The sequence below is a fragment of the Gymnogyps californianus genome, chromosome 3 (genome assembly GCF_018139145.2).
Source record: "Gymnogyps californianus isolate 813 chromosome 3, ASM1813914v2, whole genome shotgun sequence".
In the NCBI taxonomy this organism is placed as follows: Eukaryota; Metazoa; Chordata; class Aves; order Accipitriformes; family Cathartidae; genus Gymnogyps; species Gymnogyps californianus.
This window is the reverse complement of record NC_059473.1, coordinates 102,779,279-102,799,981: the sequence shown is the minus strand read 5'-3', so window position 1 is coordinate 102,799,981 and position 20,703 is coordinate 102,779,279. Positions and strand designations below refer to the sequence as shown.

General features: G+C 42.5%; 1 protein-coding gene across 1 annotated transcript in view; it reads right to left on the bottom strand.

Moving 5' to 3' along the window:
* The window catches only part of CSMD1 (CUB and Sushi multiple domains 1), a 1,238,313-nt gene extending 1,217,861 nt beyond the window's left edge, over positions 1-20,452 (bottom strand). Inside the window, 1 exon segment of the mRNA XM_050893357.1 lies at positions 20,386-20,452. Within this exon segment, the coding sequence (XP_050749314.1) occupies positions 20,386-20,452 (67 nt within the window).
* Between the last annotated feature and the right edge of the window lie 251 nt (positions 20,453-20,703).

The following is a 20,703-nucleotide window of genomic DNA, read 5'->3' as shown; positions in this document are numbered from 1 at the left end:
TAGTTAAGCTGTTTTATTATAAGCTCCTTGGCACAGGAAGGTGCTGTCTTCCATTAGCATGCCTAACACAATAGGACCTTAATTTTGATTAGAATCCCTGGGTCCTACTATAATAAAAACATCATATATTTTCCTGGTTTACAGTAAAAAAACCCTGAGGTTCTTTAAAATTCTTCACAGTTCAGCTATTGGGACCTTATATCCTTTGTTTGCCTACAATGAATCCCAACATGAAAATATTATTTTCCCGGAACAACTATTAGCAATATTGTAGACCATGTCCTACAGATGCTTTTACTACGGTTTTGTGTACACTTAACAATATTCTTTGTTTTCTTTGATATCTTTTCTGCCTTCTGAACCAACTTTGCATCTTGTTGACCTTTTAAAATGCTGCTTTGCTCTGGGCTGATGGTTTCAATTTATTTCCTCAATAATTCACAATTTGTTTTCTTGCTTACTATATAGGATGATTTTTTTATTTAGTGAGTAATTTCTAATTTGGTTTTGTGTTCCTAGATTAATTATTCTGTATTTTCCTAGCCAAATTCTGTTTATTTTTGTTAGACAAGTTATATAGATGATACAACACCTTTTGAATATGATCACATTGCTCTGCGCTTCTTGCTATGATTTTAGATCCTGCATAAGCTACAAATTCTCCCCCCATCACTTACATGCAGACATACATAATCATGAATAACAGAGGGCCTAACACTGACTCCTCCGAAACTCTGTCCAGATTTTCCCTTTGTGGCCTACACTTAAAGAAGTTTTCCATCCCACAGTTTCTTTGCCTTCATGATGATTTCTCTTAGCCATTAATCTCAGATGTGGTGCCTTGTCGAAGGCTTACAAGTAGACTACATCCATTGAATTTCCCTTATCTACAGTGGCAGCAATATCTTCAAAGAACTCCAGCAGGTTAGTTAAGCGTGACCTCCCCTGCCTGAATCTATGCTGGTTATCCTTAACCAAGCTGATTTTCAAGCTGTTCTTTCACACTTCCTTATGGTAGTTTAATTTTCCCCATAACCCTTGTTAAATTCACTGATGTATAGATTCTTGGACTGTCTTTAATCTTTTTTTAAGATTTGCTTGCTTTTTTTCAATCTGCAAAAAGCGTTCCTAGACAGATCTGGTTTAAATTTTGTCATTAAACAGCCTTTCATCCCTCTGATTCCTCACTAGCTGTTTAAAAGTATGGTTTCAAAACTGGTTTTGACACAAAAAACAAAAATCACAAAAAGTGTGTACTTCATGCTGTTTCTTTTGTTGTTGGTGGGGTTTTTTTTTGTGTCCATGTGTATGTGCTATTTTACTACATGTAATAAAATGGAGCAAACTATTGTTGTCAATATAGAGTGGTAAAATTCAAAAGATTTTGGTCGCTTTGCATTCATGGAGGTGGGGAGGAGCTTTCCAGGGTGCTCTAATCCTTAGCACGGTGGAACAGCTATCAAGAGCTGTTCCAAATGCATTGCTCCACTTACAGGGAGCCAAAATGCAATGTGTCATCCTGAGGGAAATGGACTTAGTGATAAATTTACACATCTGTGGCCTCCAGTCTCGATTACGTGACTCCCTGTGCCTTGAGGTGAAAGCCCATGTAATGTTGCAGCTGATAAGCAAGGCAATACATTGCCAGCACATCACTCCGGTATTTCAGAAATCCCTGGTTGAAGTTCAAGGTCATGGACTTGAGCTGCAGAACTTCAATGGGTTAGGGTGAAGTATTTCAGACACGACATCTTCCTGTGCGGCAGCAGCTTGCTGTGACTGCTGCACTCATAAGCAAAGGGAAAGTTTTTTACATGATTAGAAAAATGGACAAAACTTGAAGAACAGTGAAAGGTAACTATGGGACTACCTCCACAAGAGTTCAAATGACTGCAATTCTCTCTCTCTCTCTCTCAGACACACGTACATACATGTATTTATACTATATTCATTACCATGGTAACTGGGCACCTTAAGACTAATGCATGCAAATTCAAATGGGAGTGTTATACCTAGACCTAAATTTTTTCATCTCTCCAATATCAATGACGATGTCAGCAGAGATGTGGCAGATATAAGTTAAGTGGCACTGCAAGCTTTGTACTAGAAGAAAAAAAATATTTTGCCTAGGTCTTAAATAAATATGAACCACAAGACAAATCAAACAATCCCCCTGATAATAGCATACCTCTCTTTGTAAGATTTCTTTGTAGATTTTATTTGAAGGGCATAACATGATGATTGTTAAGTCCCTAATGATAAAAGCTATTTATTATTTCCTGAAATGAGCTGAAAATAGGTATTGCAGCACCTATCTTTTAGGTGCTTCCTGGCAAATGAACCTCAGAGCAGTATCCCAGGTGGACTACTTACAGTTCCACTTTTCATAGAATAATTGAATATTAACTGAGCAACACAGAAACCCAACCGGGAGCACAACTCTGATGTGGCGAGTAATGCTTTCTGTGTAAGAGGGGACCAGTAGGAGTCCAGTTACTGTTTCAGCAGCTTTTTAAATTTTCTATATTGAATTCCTTTAAGCAAGGTTTGGAACCCAAACCTTCTACCTCCAAAGGAAACTTCAACTGGAAACCTTCACGGCACCAACAAGGGAGAGCCTACGGCAGTCATAGTATATGGCAGAAAAAAAGGATGAGACAGGCTTTAACTTTCTCAGGGAAGAGGAAGCTGAATGTAGATTTTTCACAATCTAGCTAAGTGCTCCAACTGTTAAATTACTCTCTCTGCTGTGGGAAAATGAGAGGGCACCACTTCCACCCCCAGGAATATCTTATGTAAGGCCAAAGTTGGCAGGCGCACTTAAAGAACGCCAAGCAGTTTTATCCCTATGGAAGAGCATCTATATTGAAGATTACAATGACTGTTCAATAACAGTTCTATACAAATTGACAGTATGCACCCATTCTGAGTATGCCCAGAAATGTAATTTTAGGCTCAAAGGAAATTTTCTAATGAAAAATAGGCATGTGTAAATTTGGATGTTTCTGGGGTTAAAGTAGCCATTGAGTGGTAGTTCTGTAATCTAAGTACTAGATGTAAATATCTTCACAATAAAGGGAGACGCTTAAATTCTTCTGTGTATTTATTTACCGCTGAGTGTCTTCAACATCCATGAAATTAATTAGGAACTGAAGAGTTCAGCACATCTCAGATCTAGCTCTTGAATTAATAAGTTATATTATATTGCGTTAGAATCATCAGCAGGTTTTTATTTTCTGAAATTTTCAGGTACATACGCTTTACTAACCAAAAATAATTCTAGGCAGAGAGGAGAAAAGACAGATATTGAAGGATTATGCCAGCAACATAACACTGAGGAATGTTATATTTTATCAACAAAATCTCTTTAAATAATTTTCTCTGAAGAAACACTATTCTACTAATTCAAGCAGCTAAATGTACCTGCCATCTGATCCTTCAATGAAAGTGGTTGAGATATTCTATATGGCATTTTTTCTTATGGTCAAGTAAGTAATTCTTAAAAGAGGCAAGCTTAATATATAAACACAGGACTACACAAATTTTTATGTCATCCCAAACCAGCATTAAAGTATTGCTACCTAAAATGAGCAATTACTTTTTAATTAAACACAGTATTTATTTGTAACTTAATCTGTTTTTTGATCATAATCTTTAGCTGTTCAGACATTTTATCATTTTAATAAATGTTTGATTTTTTCTAATCAAGCAGAAAACAAAACTTGCTTGAAAAATAATTTTGTTGTCCCATTAAAACAGTCTTACTCAAAGAACTCAATCTTTCCCTCATCTCGCTGGAAATTCAGATCGCAGTACATCAGATACATTACATCTTGTTCGGATGTAGTCCTTTTCCAGTCATCTTTCTGAAACCTGTGTTCTTGTCAGTTCTTAAAAGCTAAGCAATGATTTTGTTTGCACAGGACAGGAGTAATTAATGCCTTCCTTTCCTGAATAGACTCTATCAAGAAATATTCAGAAATTTCTCTTTTATGGAAATGAAATAGAGCCTTTCAGAATGAAGGAGCAAGAACAGTCATGGGAGACTTGCTAACATTAAAGAGATTCTGGTTTCTTCTATCTCATGCTACTCTTGTTCATAATGGTCAGCTATGCTTTTGCTAATTATTTATTTGCATTGCTTTGTTTTGTTTTTATGATGCTGATAGGCTTTTCTATAAGCAGTCCTGAGAGGAAGAGGTAGAATAAAGGGGAAGGGCAGAATTTGTACATCCCGTTCAGAGCCAGCTTAAACACATGTAGGAAGGCTGCTGTCTTACGGAACAAGAGAAACAATTCTTTTTCAGACAGTGACAAATTTTCTGACATGAAACTAAAACCAGAAACCTACGGATTGGAGCTCACTGAATATCTTGCATGTTTTAAGGTTTGAGATAAGCCTCTATCTAGGGGCAGAATTTTCAACGTTATTTTTTATTTTTTGCAATTTTTTCTACATCTGGGTCTCGGGAAGGGGTAAATTGTTTGATTTAGAAGGATGACATGGTTTCAGCGTTCTCAGTGTAATGGACCTCTTCCCAAACCTTTTCTAACAAAAATTCTTGCAGTGTTTCCCTAATCTCTGCAGAAACCCAATCCTTCACCAGATCCCATCATTAAAGTTTGTCACAACTCCCACCAGTTTTCACCAGACTTTTTGCTTATTGTCCCAGGAAAGAGAACATCATCAAGATATGACTTGTGACCAGTGATACATTGGACCACAGAGGGGCAAATAGCATATATGCAAGACAAAGCTACTATACAGTGCACTTTATATTATCAGTGATGAGCTACTAACATACTCCATGGTAGTTGATGTCAGTTGGAGAGGAGATCACTAAGCACCTGGTTTGCTGTACTCATTTCTTACCAGGACCTAATTTTCTAAGCATTTTCTCTGCTGTGTCTCCAGAAATCTCTCATAGGGCAAAATGTTGAACATCACTGTCATTCAGATGGTCACAGTGTACAGTCTTTACTATTTATTGGAAAGCAAACAAAATATTATTGATGAGAATAAAAATTAGGTAATGAGATGGTGGGATAGAGGGAAGTGGCTCTTTGTAAAGAAATACAGATTATTAGTCTTTTAAGTGCATCAGCAACACTGACTACAACATCATGATCATTAAAAATTATGAGAAATGCATTTGGGAATCATATATTAGTATTACTTGAAGTTAGTTAATATAAATATCCATGTGGAATTTTTAGGCGTATGTGGGAAAAGTATGTAATTTACAGATTCACATCAACCCTTCCTAACTATCAGATGCAAAGTTCTGTGCAGGGTGAAGTATTTCCGAAGAGCTGGAAGTGCTCAGGGAAATGAGCAGGTAGAAGTTTCAAAAGAAGGAAAATGCAGTGCTTTTCTGCACAGCAGGAATTATATTGTAAAACAGATTGTCAGAAAATAGTGTGGTAGTCTGAATTATGAATAGGTTCAGGAACAGATTCATGAAGGTTAAATTTGTTGATGGATGTTGAACATAGATGCAACCTCTGGCTAAGAGTTCCCTAAACCCTAAAATATAAGGCTGACTATATCTTGTTTCCTGCAATTTTTTCTATGCATTTGCTAATGGCCATTGTCAGAGAGAGGTTATTTTGGTCTGATTTGATGTGACGCTTTTTGCATTTTTAAATATGTGAAGACTGAAACTTAACCAAATTCGTGGGACAGGCACAAAATCTGGGCACAGCTTATGTCCCCGACTTAGTTCTTCAGGTCTTAAGAGCGCCCTGTGCCCATCTTCAGCCTTTGTACTGGTTGCTCCCAGTGCAGGAGTCATCACAGATTAGACCCTGGGTGCTTTTCTCCATGGGAATGTTAAACAGCCACTTTGGAGCATAACAAAGAAGGTGTCTTATACTCCTTCAGCAGAGGAGGAAATTATAGAGTGACTGCAACAAGAAAGATAAGGTCTGCAAAAGGAAAAATTTAAAGAAACAGTAAGGGGAAAGGAAAGAGAAATAGTGTTTAATGATGCAAATCTGATGGTGCCAGCTCTGCCAGTCCTACAAGATAAAAGCCATTATTTTCAGCACGTCAGCGTAAAGCCTGTGTATCAGCTCAGCAATAGAACTGCCATGCCCATGAAGGCAGCAGTCGTTATTTATCAGACCAGATCAGACGTGCACAGTACTGGCACCAGGGCTTCCACTGAGGGCACTCGCCAGCAGACATTTCAAGTTTTGAGCTGTATTGCCAGTTTTGCTTAGTAAGACTACACCAGTATGCCTGTGTTGCTGGAGACAATAAGGGAAGGTGGTTATGCATTGCTCTTCAGTAAGACAAATACCAGTAATGGAGATCAGAAAAAAATTTGAAAAATTATTGACAGATGCAAGTGAACTAATCTGGACTATGTCCTCTGTAAAATACAGGGCAGCATGAAGCTGCTGTGGGTGAAGTTTCAGAAGACAGGCTTTTTGCTTGATTCTGGTCATGCAGGAAATAAATTCCCCAGACTTGAGTTTCCTGTCACAACGTTGTCCATGTTGTCCATTTCATTTTCTCTATCTTCATATAATCCTTTGTATGATGGGTCCCTATACTCTAGGGTTTACCATAAAGCAAAATAATAAATCAACTATACACATGTCACTGCCTAATGAACTTTCATTTAAAGAATAAATATAATAATAGACAAAATATCCTAGAAAAAAATTGAGTGGAAGAGGGCAAATGACAAAAGTAAGGATTGATTTAAAAAAATAAAATACTCCTGACTGAAACCTCCATTAAATGCTGTCATGCTTTTTCATATGTAGTTTCTTTTTTGAGACAGCTTATCTTCCTCAGTGGTACTACTGGAGAGTGTGTCAATGAAATATAAGAATGATTTCCATCGGCTGCCTATGCTGTCCTCTGTGCTGAATGGCCATCCCTCACCTGACACAGTCTGTTACCACAATAGCTTATTTTTTCACAGTGGGCAGTACATTACCTTTCTATCGTCAAAGAGTAGCTTCTTTTTTAATTGATTTTTTCCCCCCAGGAGACCTGATCCTCATGCACATCGCTCTTTTGGGATAGTACCTAGACAACAGCAGTGTGACGGAGTACGTCTGAGAAGCAAACTGCTGTTGAGAGAGTCGCACAAAATGCTTCTGCTTTACAAAACTGTACCTGAAAGTACCAGTGCTACGTGACTGTGGTGGGTTGACCCTGGCTGGATGCCAGGTGCCCACCAAAGCTGCTCTATCACTCCCCCTCCTCAACTGGACAGGGGAGAAAATATAACAAAAGGCTCGTGGGTCAAGTTAAGGACAGGGAGACATCACTCACCAATTACTGTCACGGGCAAAACAGACTCGACTTGGGGAAATTAGTTTAATTTATTACCAATCAAATCAGAGTAGCATAATGAGAAATAAAACCAAATCTTAAAAACACCTTCCCCCCACTCCTCCCTTCGTCCCAGGCTTAACTTTACTCCCAATTTTCTCTACCTCCTCCCCCCGAGCAGTGCAGACGGACGGGCAATGGGGGTTTGGGTCAGTTCATCACACGTTGTCTCTGCCGCTGCTTCCTCCTCAGGGGGAGGACTCCTCACACTCTTCCCCTGCTCCAGTGTGGGGTCCCTCCCATGGGAGACAGTCCTCCAGGAACTTCTCCAACGTGAGTCCTTCCCATGGGCTGCAGTCCTCCACGAACTGCTCCAGCGTGGGTCCCTTCCATAGGGTGCAAGGGGTTCCCTTTCCGTGGGTTCCCTTCAGGAACAGACTGCTCCAGCGTGGGTCCCCTGCGGGGTCACAGGTCCTGCCAGCAAACCTGCTCCAGCGTGGGCTCCTCTCTCCACGGGGCCACAGGTCCTGCCAGGAGCCTGCTCCAGCGTGGGCTTCCTACGCGGTCACAGCCTCCTTTGGGCATCCACCTGCTCCAGCGTGGGATCCTCCATGGGCTGCAGGTGGATATCTGCTCCACCATGGACCTCCATGGGCTGCAGGGGGACAGCCTGCCTCACCGTGGTCTTCACCCTCCATGGGCTGCAGGGGAATCTCTGCTCTGGTGCCTGGAGCACCTCCTCCCTCTCCTTCTTCCCTGACCTTGGTGTCTGCAGAGTTGTTCCTCACATCTTCTCACTCCTCTCTTCTGGCTGCTGCTGCATGGGTTTTTTCTGCCTTCTTAAATATGTTATCGCAGAGGCGCTACCACCATTGCTGATGGGCTCAGCCTTGGCCAGTGGCGGGTCCGTCTTGGGGCTAGCTGGCATTGGCTCTATCGGACACAGGGGAAGCTTCTAGCAGCTTCTCACAGAAGCCACCCCTGCAGCCCCCCTGCTACCAAAACCTTGCCACACAAACCCAACACAGTGACAAAGCACATTCAAAACATTTGCACAGATCTATCTGTCCTGCAAATATGGTCTGCAGAGTGATGCACAATAATATCAAGAGAAGTTTGGTGCCTATCCTACAGTGGTAAAACTGGGTAGATAGATACCTTTTTTCCACCAGAGCCTGCCTCATCCCTTACAAATGGCCTGTTTCTTAGAAAGAAAAATGGAGCCCCAAGGAACTGCAATTAGTTACCATCAATGTGGGATAAATGTAAAAATGATGAATACTCATAGAGGAAATAAAGTGGAGGTGGAACTGATTGTTTTTAATTCTGGGCCAGGACAACAGTCTCCATTATCCAAGTAGTCTATGAGTTGGCTTCACTCCCAATTCTGATTTGCTGCTGCTTTTAATGTTTGCTTTGTAATCATAAACAGTTTGTTCCAGGGTACATCAGATCCAGGGGGCATTTCTTATACACAGATTTACTTAAGTGCAACAGTTTTAAAGAAAAACAAACCACAACTTCCCTTGAATCTCTCCTTCCTAAAAAAATAACACAACAATTGTAGATTTGGAAACTTTGCTTAATTCAGATACTACCTGGGAGATAACAGTAGTAAATGCTGAATATTTTTGTCTATCCATTCTCTTTACAGCACTATATTGTATTCAGATTATCATGATTCTCAAGTGTAAAAGTAAGTACAGTACAAATTCCTTGATGTTCAAAAGTGCTGAGATCTGCAGTTTTCTCTTATGGCAGTGGGAACTGCAGATATTTGGCACTCCTGAAAAGAAAGTAAAAATACAAATCTAGGCTCTTGACAATAAACAGTACCTTCCGCCCCCTTCCCAGCATCCTTGAACTTGACACTAAAACTTGTTTTGCAGGTAAAATGAGCTCAGACAGATGCTTTTATTGTTCAGTATGTACATGTTCTTTTATTCAATAAATGGATCTCCTCTTCCATCAGATATTTTGAAAAAAAGTTGTTTTTCATGCTGAATGCCTATGACCTGATGTATCATAAGTATATTCCATCCACAAGTCTGTTTCTTTATCAAATATTTATATAAGTAAGTACCACTTCATTTTAACACTGTTTGTGGATACATTGAGATGCATTACCAGTAAAGTGGACTTATAAAGTCAGTAAGGAAAAAAGACAGAAATAAAGGTTTCTCTACAACATGAAATCTTGAGGACCCATCCTCTAGTTCTTACTTAGTCAACTCCCGTTCTGAAGACAACGGGATAGAAAGGCTTGCAAAAACCAGCTGTGCTTGTAGAGGTTGACATTATTGTGGTCCAAACTAGCTTGACAATAAAATGGCTAGTACTTTAAAGAAGATGCATGAGGCTAACTGAAAGGAGACTCCAGCTCAGTCACCTTATCCAGTATACAGAGATTATAGATCTGGACTTACCATTTCTAGCAACAGGAACTCAGATTTATGAAAACAACAAGAATCAACTCTAAAAAAAATCAGTTAGGTGTCTCTGTTTAAAGAAAACTAATAATTTCAGCATATATGAAAAAGAGGAAAACTGAATTCACTTTGACAAAACAACTTCTCAATTTTCCTTCTAATGTGATATGACTCATCTCAAATCCATTGCAAAGCGGTAAACAAACTACACCAACTCAGTAGCCATCATCTGCCAGGAACATTTTAAAAAGAAAACCATTACTGAGCTACTTTTCTTGTCTTCTATACAGAGAAACTTATTTTCCCAGCAGAAACAGCACTTCACGTTATCTTCTTTTCGTTTACCATGTTTCTCTCATTGCTAACAGCAACCTAAGAAATACCTCTTTAAGGCAGTAATTTATTTCTTAAGAATTAAATTATAGTAGTTTGGACTAGTTTTAGGTATTTTCAAAACAATCCATTTCATTTAAAACAAATCAAAAGAGGGAAGTTCAGTTTGATTAGTAATAACATATTGCATACGGGATGTATCTTGGATAGTAATTTAAATATGTGGACAAGAGCCTTTTGATTTTGTTCCTCATTCATTGAACTAATTTTATAATTAGAACTGTTACAAAAATAAAATTATTAGTCCTTCTTTGTTCTATAATCCTTCTGTAATCTAATTCCCTCAAAATAGCTGCAAGATAAAATATTGTCGTGAAGATCAAAATGAAAACTATAAGCTGGCCTCTCCACTCTTCATTATCCGTTATTGTTTTTATGATGACTATTTATTATTATCATATAGTTAATAAACTAACTCTAAATCGCTTGATAATGCATCTGAAGTCAGCTTCTCTGCTGGTGTAAATCACCAGAAATCCATGAAGAGGGTTCCATGATGTTATATTTTTTGCAATAGTTCTTGTTTGTAGATTTTAAAATCTTTTGGGTCAGGCCACTCACTCTGTTAAATGATACTAAATTGAAAAAAGAGAGCAACTTCAATTTCCAAAATATTCCTTGATTCGTTGCTTTAAAGAAATTACTTTGGAGCTTCTCAGGAGTTGACAGGGAAAATCTAAATTGTCATGGCAACATGAGTTGAAGAAATCCTTCTTTGCTGTTTGCATAGATCATCTCCATGCTATCAGTCTGTTTACTAAATTTTGCTAAAGAAAGCAATTAAAGGTTAATCTCTCCTCAGAACCAAATAAATTATATAACTAGTGAAAGCCAGTGGAGTAAGGTACGCTTCAGATAGATAGGTAAAAAAATCTGAGGCATCGTGTATCTTCAATGTAAACGACACCAAGCTGTGTGATGCGGTCGACACACTGGAGGGAAGGGATGCCATCCAGAGGGACCTCGACAGGCTTGAGAGGTGGGCCTGTGCGAACCTTGTGAAGTTCAACAAGGCCAAGTGCAAGGTCCTGCACATGGGTCGGGGCAATCCCAAGCACAAATACAGGCTGGGGGATGAAAGGATCGAGAGCAGCCCTGCAGAGAAGGACTTGGGGGTATTGGTGGATGAAAAACTGAATATGACCTAGCAATGTGCACTTGCAGCCCAGAAAGCCAACAGTATCCTGGGCTGCATCAAAAGAAGCGTGATCAGCAGGTCGAGGGAGGTGATTGTCCCCCTCTACTCCACTCTTGTGAGACCCCACCTGGAGTACTGCGTTCAGCTCTGGTGCCCCCAACATAAGAAGGACATGGACCTGTTGGAGTGAGTCCAGAGGAGGGCCAAGAAGATGATCAGGGGGCTGGAGCACCTCTCCTATGAAGACAGGCTGAGAGTTGAGGTGGTTTAGCCTGGAGAAAAAAAGGCTCCAGGGAGACCTTATAGCGGCCTTCCAGTACCTAAAGGGGGCCTACAGGAAAGATGGTGAGAGCCTCTTTATCAAGGAGTGTAGTGATAGGATGAGGGGTAACGATTTTAAACTGAAAGAGGGTAGATTTAGATTGGATATTAAGAAGAAATTCTTTACTGTGAGAGTGGTGAGACACTGGAACAGGTTGCCCAGAGAGGCTGTGGATGCCCCATCCCTGGAAGTGTTGAAGGCCAGGCTGGATGGGGCTTTGGGCAACCTGGTCTACTGGAAGGTGTCCCTGCCCATGGCAGGGGGGTTGGAACTAGACGATCTTTAAGGTCCCTTCCAACCCAAACCATTCTATGATTCTTTGATTCTAAATGGCATTTCTGTGGTTTTAGTGCAAGTTCTCTGTGTGATATGTGGCTATAATAAAGGCCAGATTCAAAGTCCATTAAGGTTAATGAGATTTATTTTTTTTTCTGTGAGTTCCCCGGCCTTTGGATCAGGTCCTAACTGGTCAGAATCTGACATACAGCAACCCAAACTATTTAGCTGATGACTAGAGTCTATGTCCAACATACTTAGTTCTGCATAGCAGAATGGTTTTTCTCTACAAACTGGCAGATTTGTTTCAAGTTAACTACATTATGTACCTGGAAAAAAGAAAGGAAAATTTCAGCATTTGTATTTATGTTAATTAAGTACCATGATAAAGCCTCCCCTATATGGGTTTCATAGGAAAGCAAGACAGAAATGGTTGAGTATAGCTCACAAACACAACGCTACTGCTGCCACTGTTGACTTCGTAAAATCCATTAACACTACATTCTTCAGTATTAGAGACACTGCAAACAATGGGTCAGTGTGTGCGCTGGGGATATTTATGTGCTAAGATAAAGAAAATCAATTTAATTTGTCAAGAGAGATGTCTATGAATGCAGAGGGTCACCGATTGTGATATTAGCGGTTGCTTGATTGTACTGAGGTTCTAAAAGTGAATTATAAAACAGCTTTTCCCCAAAAAAATGCTTGGCATGACTCAATCTATGTATTATAAGAAACATCAGCGGGATACCAATAGAGAATCTGGCTGCTGGGGTAAAGCTAAAATAGTGTACTTAGTCACTTGGAAGCAGTCAGATTCTGCATTGATATCCCACAGACATTAGTGAGAACAGTGTGATTTGTCATGACCATTTGTTTCACAACCAGAAGCATGTAAAATTAGTCTAAAAATAAGTTAAACACTTTGCCTTTTTTTTTTTATTTTATCAAAATGGCCTTTTCAAAGACTTCACTGTTGTGCAAGAAGCATCGCTCTTTCCTTTTTTCTTATCCTCACAGTCACACGCATTTTTTTCCTACAGTTCAGGGCAAGGCAGATTCCACGAGCTCACGTGTATTCCTGCGATATCTAGCTGCTTGCTTCCCAACATCAGCTGCTTCCTGACAAAATCACTTCCCTGTTCCTTGCGCTCCAGCTGTGTTGGACACTGGCAGTCTGATGTGGGTCCCAAGCTACATGGTGCGTGTTATACGCACCATGAGTTCAGACTGAACCCTGATGTGCTCATACAAGGCAAGTTCTAGCTCAAGCACGATGCCCAAAGCCAAGCCTAAGCTCTCGTTCATGTATTTTGGATACACTAAGCAAAGTGAGCCAAGCTCCCTCATCCATTTCAGCAGCAGGCATTGCAAGCACAGTGAAGATGCTTTAAATCCAAGCTACAGCTGGGCCAGTATTTAAAAAAGAAAATATCCTGCTTGGGATCCCCAGTGTGTTTAGGCCCACCCTTGAACCTGAGCTTCAAATACAGAGCAAGGCTGGCTGTGCTTTTGTTCCCAATGTACTGTAAATTGCTGGTGTTTCAGCACCAGTGTAAGCAAAATATAAGTTTGAATATTTGTGTTCTCTTCGGTTTTGTATGTGAACACGATATGGCGAGTAATACAGGTCAAAGGAAGCAAATAATGATTTATGAAGTATTATATCATGGCTACATTTGATCTGCAGATCATAGGATGAGGAAAAGATATATCCCTAGACCCAGATTTGCTCTCTGCCAAATGTCAAGGGTTTGCTGCAAACAAGAGAATTATAAGAACATTTCAATTAAAAAACCTCCAATATAGGTTTAGAAATGGGTCTCTAATAAAAAAGCCAAGGAAAACTTTCAGACAAGAAATAAGAAAAACTTCATGTTTGGAAAAATTGCATGAAAAAGTCATTGCCTTGAAATTGAGAATAAGGCGTGAAGCAAGTGCTGCAAAATCTAATTTTAAAATGCTGACCATATTTTATGCAAGTTTGCAAAACAAATACTGCACACAAAGTTTTATTCATTATTATTTATTCAGCTCTGTGTCAGCTGCAGTGCTGCAAATGTTTCTTTTGGAAAGCCACTGTACAACGGAGACATGAATACAGAACATGATTCTGTACTTCAGTATCCATGGGATACTGTAAGAGAGACATAAAACATCCGAAGACTAAAATGATACTAGGTTTCTCTGTATATCGTCTTTCATAATTTCTTTAAGGAAAAAGCAGAGAAAAAAAAGAGGAAGCAAGGTAGACGTCAGATAAAACTATGCTTGGAGATATTGTTTAAAAACAAATTACTTCTATAAATACATAAATCTTTTAATATTATCAAGGTTAATTGCTCAGATTCATCCAGTTTTCCTTTTTTTCAGTCATACATGGATGTAAACAATGTCAGAAGTTCTCAGCCACGAGAGCTCATATTAAACAGGGTCTGGCTCCACTATTCAGCTGCAGTATCTACCATGCCTGCCTTATTCCAAGTAGCGATCTTTTCAAAATTGGCCAATCCAGCTACTGCTGAAATCAATAGAAATTTCAGTTTCCACTGCAGCAGAATAGGGCCCTCACAACTGTCCGGAGTTACCTTTTACGTGACAGTGATGACTCAAAAAATGAAGTTGAAAGAAGTGGAATCACTATTTCAGGATATGCATGCATGTATTGTTAAAATGCATAATTTAATAATTATAAAGCTGTAACAAACTGTGATTAATTTTTATGCTGGAAATGAAAGCATTACTATAATTGCAAGAAATTGTGATTTTTTTGCTTATCTTTTGCTAAAAGCAAATCATTAATGATATTCTGATTAATCAAGAGGAATTCTGGTTAATCATCAGCAACATAACAGTGATTAAATCTTGCTCTGCCCTTTTAACTGAATGTGCCCTCCAGGTAAAAATGGCAAGAAACTGTTGTCATTTTCTCTCTTTTTTTTTTTTTATATGAGTAAGAAATGCAGAAAAAATGTTTGTCTCTGAGCAAGTAAGACTTGTTATTGGCAATAAGATGCATTGTTACTCTTGTAAGAGTTTTCAGTGCATGCGTGCCTCCATTTACCGGTCAAATTGCTAAATGCAGGCAACTGATAAATGTTGCCTGTGTGTGTCAATATAACACTAGCAATAATCCAAGTAATTTGTTTAAGCAGTTATTCCGTTGAGAAATGCTTATAACAAATACAGTGTAGATTTTCTTAAATGCAATAGAAATGTCATATAGTGAAGTCTGTCATCCAGCCAGAACAAAGATGAGTGAGGACAAAGTAAGATCTCACAGCTTTCCTCAGGCATTTTTCCCTATTTCAAAAGTTACCGGTTGATAAAAATGGTTTAAAGGAGATTGCAACTGACGTAGAAAAGTAAAACATCTAAGTAAAAGAAAGTGATTCATACACATTAGGAGAATTTCCATATGATTCTTATTCTTTGTTCACTGCAGAAATTGGAAGAACATCCAATTTAGCTGAGTCTAATCTGGCTAATTTTGCAGCCATATGGAGAACTAGAGGCCAGATTCTTATTCCGTGACCCTGATTTAAATCCAGTTGTATGCTCGAGTTTTATTAGGGATCATGTCTCATACTTACGCTACTGCTCCGGTGGATTGTATAGTTAAACCAGCAGTTCCCCTTGCCACACTGCATCCCCCTGCTGGTTACAGGCAGCCCGGCGCCACGCCGCTGCGCCTGGGCTTGCGCTTAAAGCTGTTTACTAGCAGAATAATGTCATCGTGGTCAAGGACATGACAGTTCAATAGAGATTCGAGCAAAATCAAATTACATCTTATCTTTAAATTCGTTGGAGGCTTTACACAGTCACACTATTAAGCAGTTACTTCTCCGAGGAAAGGTTGCGAGAGGAAGTTTAATGTGACAGTGTACAGATGACATGTCTTGAAAAAGTTGAAATTGGCAGTCCCTAGAGTTTTTCAGCCTTTCTAGAGAGCATGGTAAAGCCTGAATGCATTGGTTTCAGTTTAAAATATTTACAGTTTCAGATTGTTCCTAATTTGGTGGGGCCAAAGTTTTCATGAATGTAAATGGCATCGAGGCCGAAGTCCCATAGATGTCTTTTAAAAACTTGTATATATCAATGATGTATATCATGATGATATATCAATCAAATATGTAATGATACTACCATATACTGAGTAATAATAAGATGAAGAGCTAGATTCCATGTTTGTATAGAAAAAGCAGCCTGCAGGGGCAAAAAATTACAACTGCCCCACCCCTCAAACAAAAAATCCATGCCTGATCAAAATCATACACACCTGTGTAAAGGGACATGGGAGTGACAGTCAGTAAAATAAACAGAAAACAATCTGCAGAATAGTTCCTATATATACAGATCACAGACAGTGCTGAAGTGCCCTCACAAATTTCAATACATCCTGAAGTTCATGTGTGCTTGCGCCTGCATGTGCTTGTATACCATCTCCAGCTCCTCACACCCGTATCCTGTTCCACACACACCAGTATCCCATTCCACCCACAGAGAAACTGATAACCCTGTACTGGCTGATGGTGGGAATTCAAACCTCATCTATGGGTTCAAAGGTCTAAAATGATTGTTTGGGGAATCTTTGTTGAACGGATGTGCTCTCCACTGTATTATATTCAAATTGACCATATTTTCTATTCCTATACAGAGTTAAGGACATTATATACATATCTTGATGGAAAATTGGGAAAGATACAGATCTTACCAAAACGTAAATGCATTTTTACATTAAAGTGTTACGTGGTCAGAGCTGGCTGTTCTCTTTTCTGCCTTTCTACGGCCATCTCCTCACTGGGCTGGGGAGTGGGGAATGCATCCATAGAATACTTGGTTTTGCAGCTGGGTATTCAACACCTAGCTCTGATGTTCTTTTAAAAAATCCTTTTTTTCAGCTCATTTTCCCTAGGATTGCTTTAGTCTTCTCTGGAAGAGAATGGAGCCTCTCTAGAGAGACCAGCTTCACAGTTTGAGAAACACTGCTTTGGAGAGAGAGAAAATACATGACTTTAAAAGAGACAAACACTCTCAGTCGAACAGGAGTAGGCCTTAAACATAGTGGTAACTTTGTGTGATGTAGTCATAGCAATTATTTTGACAAAGTGATAGCAGTGAACAGAGGGTACATAAAATGTTTTGGGGTTTATTTCTTTTTCTTTTTTTTTTTTTAACAAAATCCTAAGCTGTAGATGTAGGAGTCCTTTCACTGTCTGGATTCAGTTTAAGAACAGAAAGGCTTTTCCTTCGCTATTTCCATTAATCTGAATGATACCTCTGTGCATAAGCCTGCTTATGCACATTTTGTTTGAGGCAATTAGGTGTCAATGAAGGTGTTGTATTTGGTTATCTGAACAAGTCCAGGAAATGATCTTGAAAACATGTACCGGGACAATTTTAAGTATTAAGCAATATGTATTTCTACATTGAAAATAGGTTGTTCACAGACCTCAGGTCACAGCAGAAAGATATCTTAATCTTTTATCTCGAATTTTAGTCTGAGTTCAGTCTAAATCTACCATTTGTTCCCTAGCAGTATGAATTTTTACAGAAATGGTACTGATGTGTTTTGTGTTTCAAGCAAATCAATGCTTTTTATGTTTGCTTTTGCTAGGATACAACCTATCAGAATTAGCAAATGGCTCTATAAACAAGCCCATCTTAACATGCAGAGCTAAACACCATGCTGCCTGTCTTGTTGAAGCATAACTGCTATGATAGGGTAGTTTCTGGGAAAGTGGTTCCTTTAAATGACTCCATACTAATTTCCCTTGATGCTTAAAGCATAATGGACAGGGAAGAATCCCCCAAATGTTTTCCAAAACACTCAGATGCATCAGTCAGACAAAATGAGTCCAAAGAAATGTATAGAACTGCACCTCAAGTCTACCACAATGAACGATGACGTATGTTCATTTTCGTCCTTTCTTGCGCCTTTAAAAAGTTACAGAAAATTACACAGCAACAAAGGGTTCCCATTTCATTTCATAACGAGGAACAATGTGGAAAGCAGCCCACCTCTCATTTTTACTGAAAGATAAGGGAAAGTCTGTGGCAACACCTCCAGAATTCAGCACCTTTTTTTTTTTAAACTCGTAAAACCCCCAAACCAACCAAAACCCGGGTGAATTCCTATTACAGTGACTACCAAATGATTCGACTACCAAGGGGCTGGTAAAACAAAGAGTTCTGAGGATCTATTAATCACAATTTTATATGCTCCTGAAAGCCTAGGCTCTTCATGTTACTAAGGAAGAGTTCTTTCACTCTCTAAACTATAAATGTAATTTCAGCCTCAGGATTACATTTGACTAAATATAGATACCTGTGCTCGATTGCCTGGGAAGGTAAATGGGAAAGAATTACGTCAAATGTCCCCGCTGGTTCCCCTTCTACCTGTTGTTTGACTTCAATATTAAGTCAGTTTGTAGCCTTTAAGTAGGTGTGTTGCTGCTCCACATTAAGCGAGGTATAATTACATTCTGCAGAGCAGCATCAGAGGCAGTGCCCAAATGTTCCTGGCAAAGCCTTTGTATGTAAGCAAAACACGTCGGATCTCCGCTGAAAAACCATCATCCAGCCTCCAGCTTTTCATATGTGCTGTCAGCCATGAAAAGAAAACACTTAAATGTCAAGCGACAGAACCAGCTACAGTGTATTTAACAAATGAGTCGCGGGTGTCGGCCCGCCCCGGGAGCCGGCGGGGCCGCGGCTGTAGCTGCAGCTCGTCCCGGGGCGGCCGGGACCCTGTGTGCGGCGGCTGGGCGCAGCTCCGCCGCCCGGCCCCGGGCTCCCCCGCCCGCCCGGCCCCTGCCCCTGCCCCTGCCCCTGCCCCTGCCCCTGCCCCTGCCCCTGCCTGGGGCAGCGCCGGGGTGCCCGGCACATGTGCGGGCTGCGAGCGGCTGCCAGGCCCCGCGCGGGCGGGGGACCGAGGCACCGGGGCCGGGGGGGGGGAGGATGCTGGAAGTTTGGGCAGGGCGGCCACGCCGAGAAGCCCCCGCCCGCCCCGGGCTGTGTGTGCCGCCGAGCGCAGCCTCGTCTCCAGGAGCCGCCCGCTTCACAGCCCAGGAAACCCGGGCGCCTCTCCTCCCCCGCGCTCCCTTCCCCACGGAGACAGCGCGACCGGGGGCAGCCGGGTGGCGTTGCCTGGTGAACCGAGGCAGCGGCAGGATCCGGGCAGAGGAGCGGTGCCAGCGGGCTGGCGCGGAGCCGCAGCCGCTCCTCCGGACCGGGCAAAGCTCCCGCCCGGCTGCCGGCAGACCGGGCTGGCCTTCCACCGCCTCTCCCTGCGGATCACGGGCAGAGCCTGCCGGAGGGAGGGCACCCTGCAGTGCCGCCCCGGCGGACGAGGGCACCTGCAGGACGGGGAAGGCTCCGGTCTCGCCCGCCAGCCCGGGCCGCGGTCGGCTCGCCCCGCTCCCCCCGCTCCCCCCGCTCCAGCCACCCCCGCACCGAAAAAAGCAGTGAGAAAAATAAAATGGTGGGAACGATGTAAAGCGCCTTGGAAGGGTTAAGGGAGCCTCAGACAGCACAGACCGCAAGGGGAACCGTCCTCCCGGAGCCAGGCAGAAACAGCCGGGAGCTAGGTGGGAGAAGGCAGAGGCTGTAACGGGGACAGGTGCTCAGCTGCGAGCAGCTTCCCTCTCTCCTTCTCCCTCCCTCCCTCCTTCCCTCCCTCCCTCCCTCTCTCTCTCTCTCTCACACACACACTCGCATCTCTCTCCCAGCATGAAAAAGCGCAGGGCTAATGAGAGGCGAAGTGAATAATGGGGAAGTTGTTGTCTCCAGCGATGAGGCAAGTGATGGGGCTGAGGCCAGCACTGAAGTTGTGTAACCCAATTCTCCACCGTCACCCCCCTCGTTTCTCCTCCCTCCCCCCATTGATTTTAAGGAGAAAGCCAGCTGGGGGTGGGAGACGCTCCCCACCGCACGCCGAGCAGAGAGGAACCCTCTTCTCTCCGGCACGGGCAGGCAACTGGCGGAGGGGGACCCCGGCGCCGCATCCCCGCCTCCGCGTAACTTGCGGGGAGCGGAGCCGGCTGAAGTCAGGCGGGGGCGGCTTTCCGCGGCCACCCACTCCGCGCTCCCCCCCGAGCACGGCAAAAGCCGGGGACTCGGGAGGAGGGGACAGCCAAACTTGCCAACCCGGGGACTGTCCCTCGCACGGCAACGAGTGCCGTTCCTGCGTGCGCGGGGAGCGAAGTGTTCCCAAACTCCGGCGCTGCCCAGGCGGTTGGATGCGCACGGCTCCTCTCGCAGCGCCGCAGCGGCTGCTGCCCAACTCCTGGGGGCTGGTTTCTCCCGGGGGAAGTGGCCGGCAGGGAGCCGAGCCCTCGGGGAACACCGGCGGACCCGGCGGGAGGTGGGAGGCAGGGAGACGGGAGACCGGGCTCGGGGAGCCTGCTGTTGCCCGGCGCAGAAACGAAGCGAGGGAGAGAGCTCAACCGAGCGGTCGCGGTTTAGCTGAGGGGGGAAATCAGCGCCGTAACCACAGCCTACACGAATCCAGTGCAAGAAACCCAAATCTTACCCTGAGCTGCAGTGAGGAGCCCCGCGCAGAAAACCAGCAGAGACTTGAATTTCCTCCACGCAGTCATGTCTGCAGTTATTCCACACACACACACACTCACACAAAACCCCCGGCGGCTCTTCTCGGCTGCGACCGTGTCCTCCGAGCGGCAGCGGGGCTAAGGACAGCGCCAAATAACCACCACAGGGCGAGGAGAGGCGGAGAGGAGCGGTCCGGGTCCCGAGCGCCGCGCAGCGCCCGACGCCTCCTGCAGGACTGCGCGGGCGGCTCGCTCCGCTCTGCTCATAGCATCAGTCCCGCGCCGCGGCGGGGCTGCGC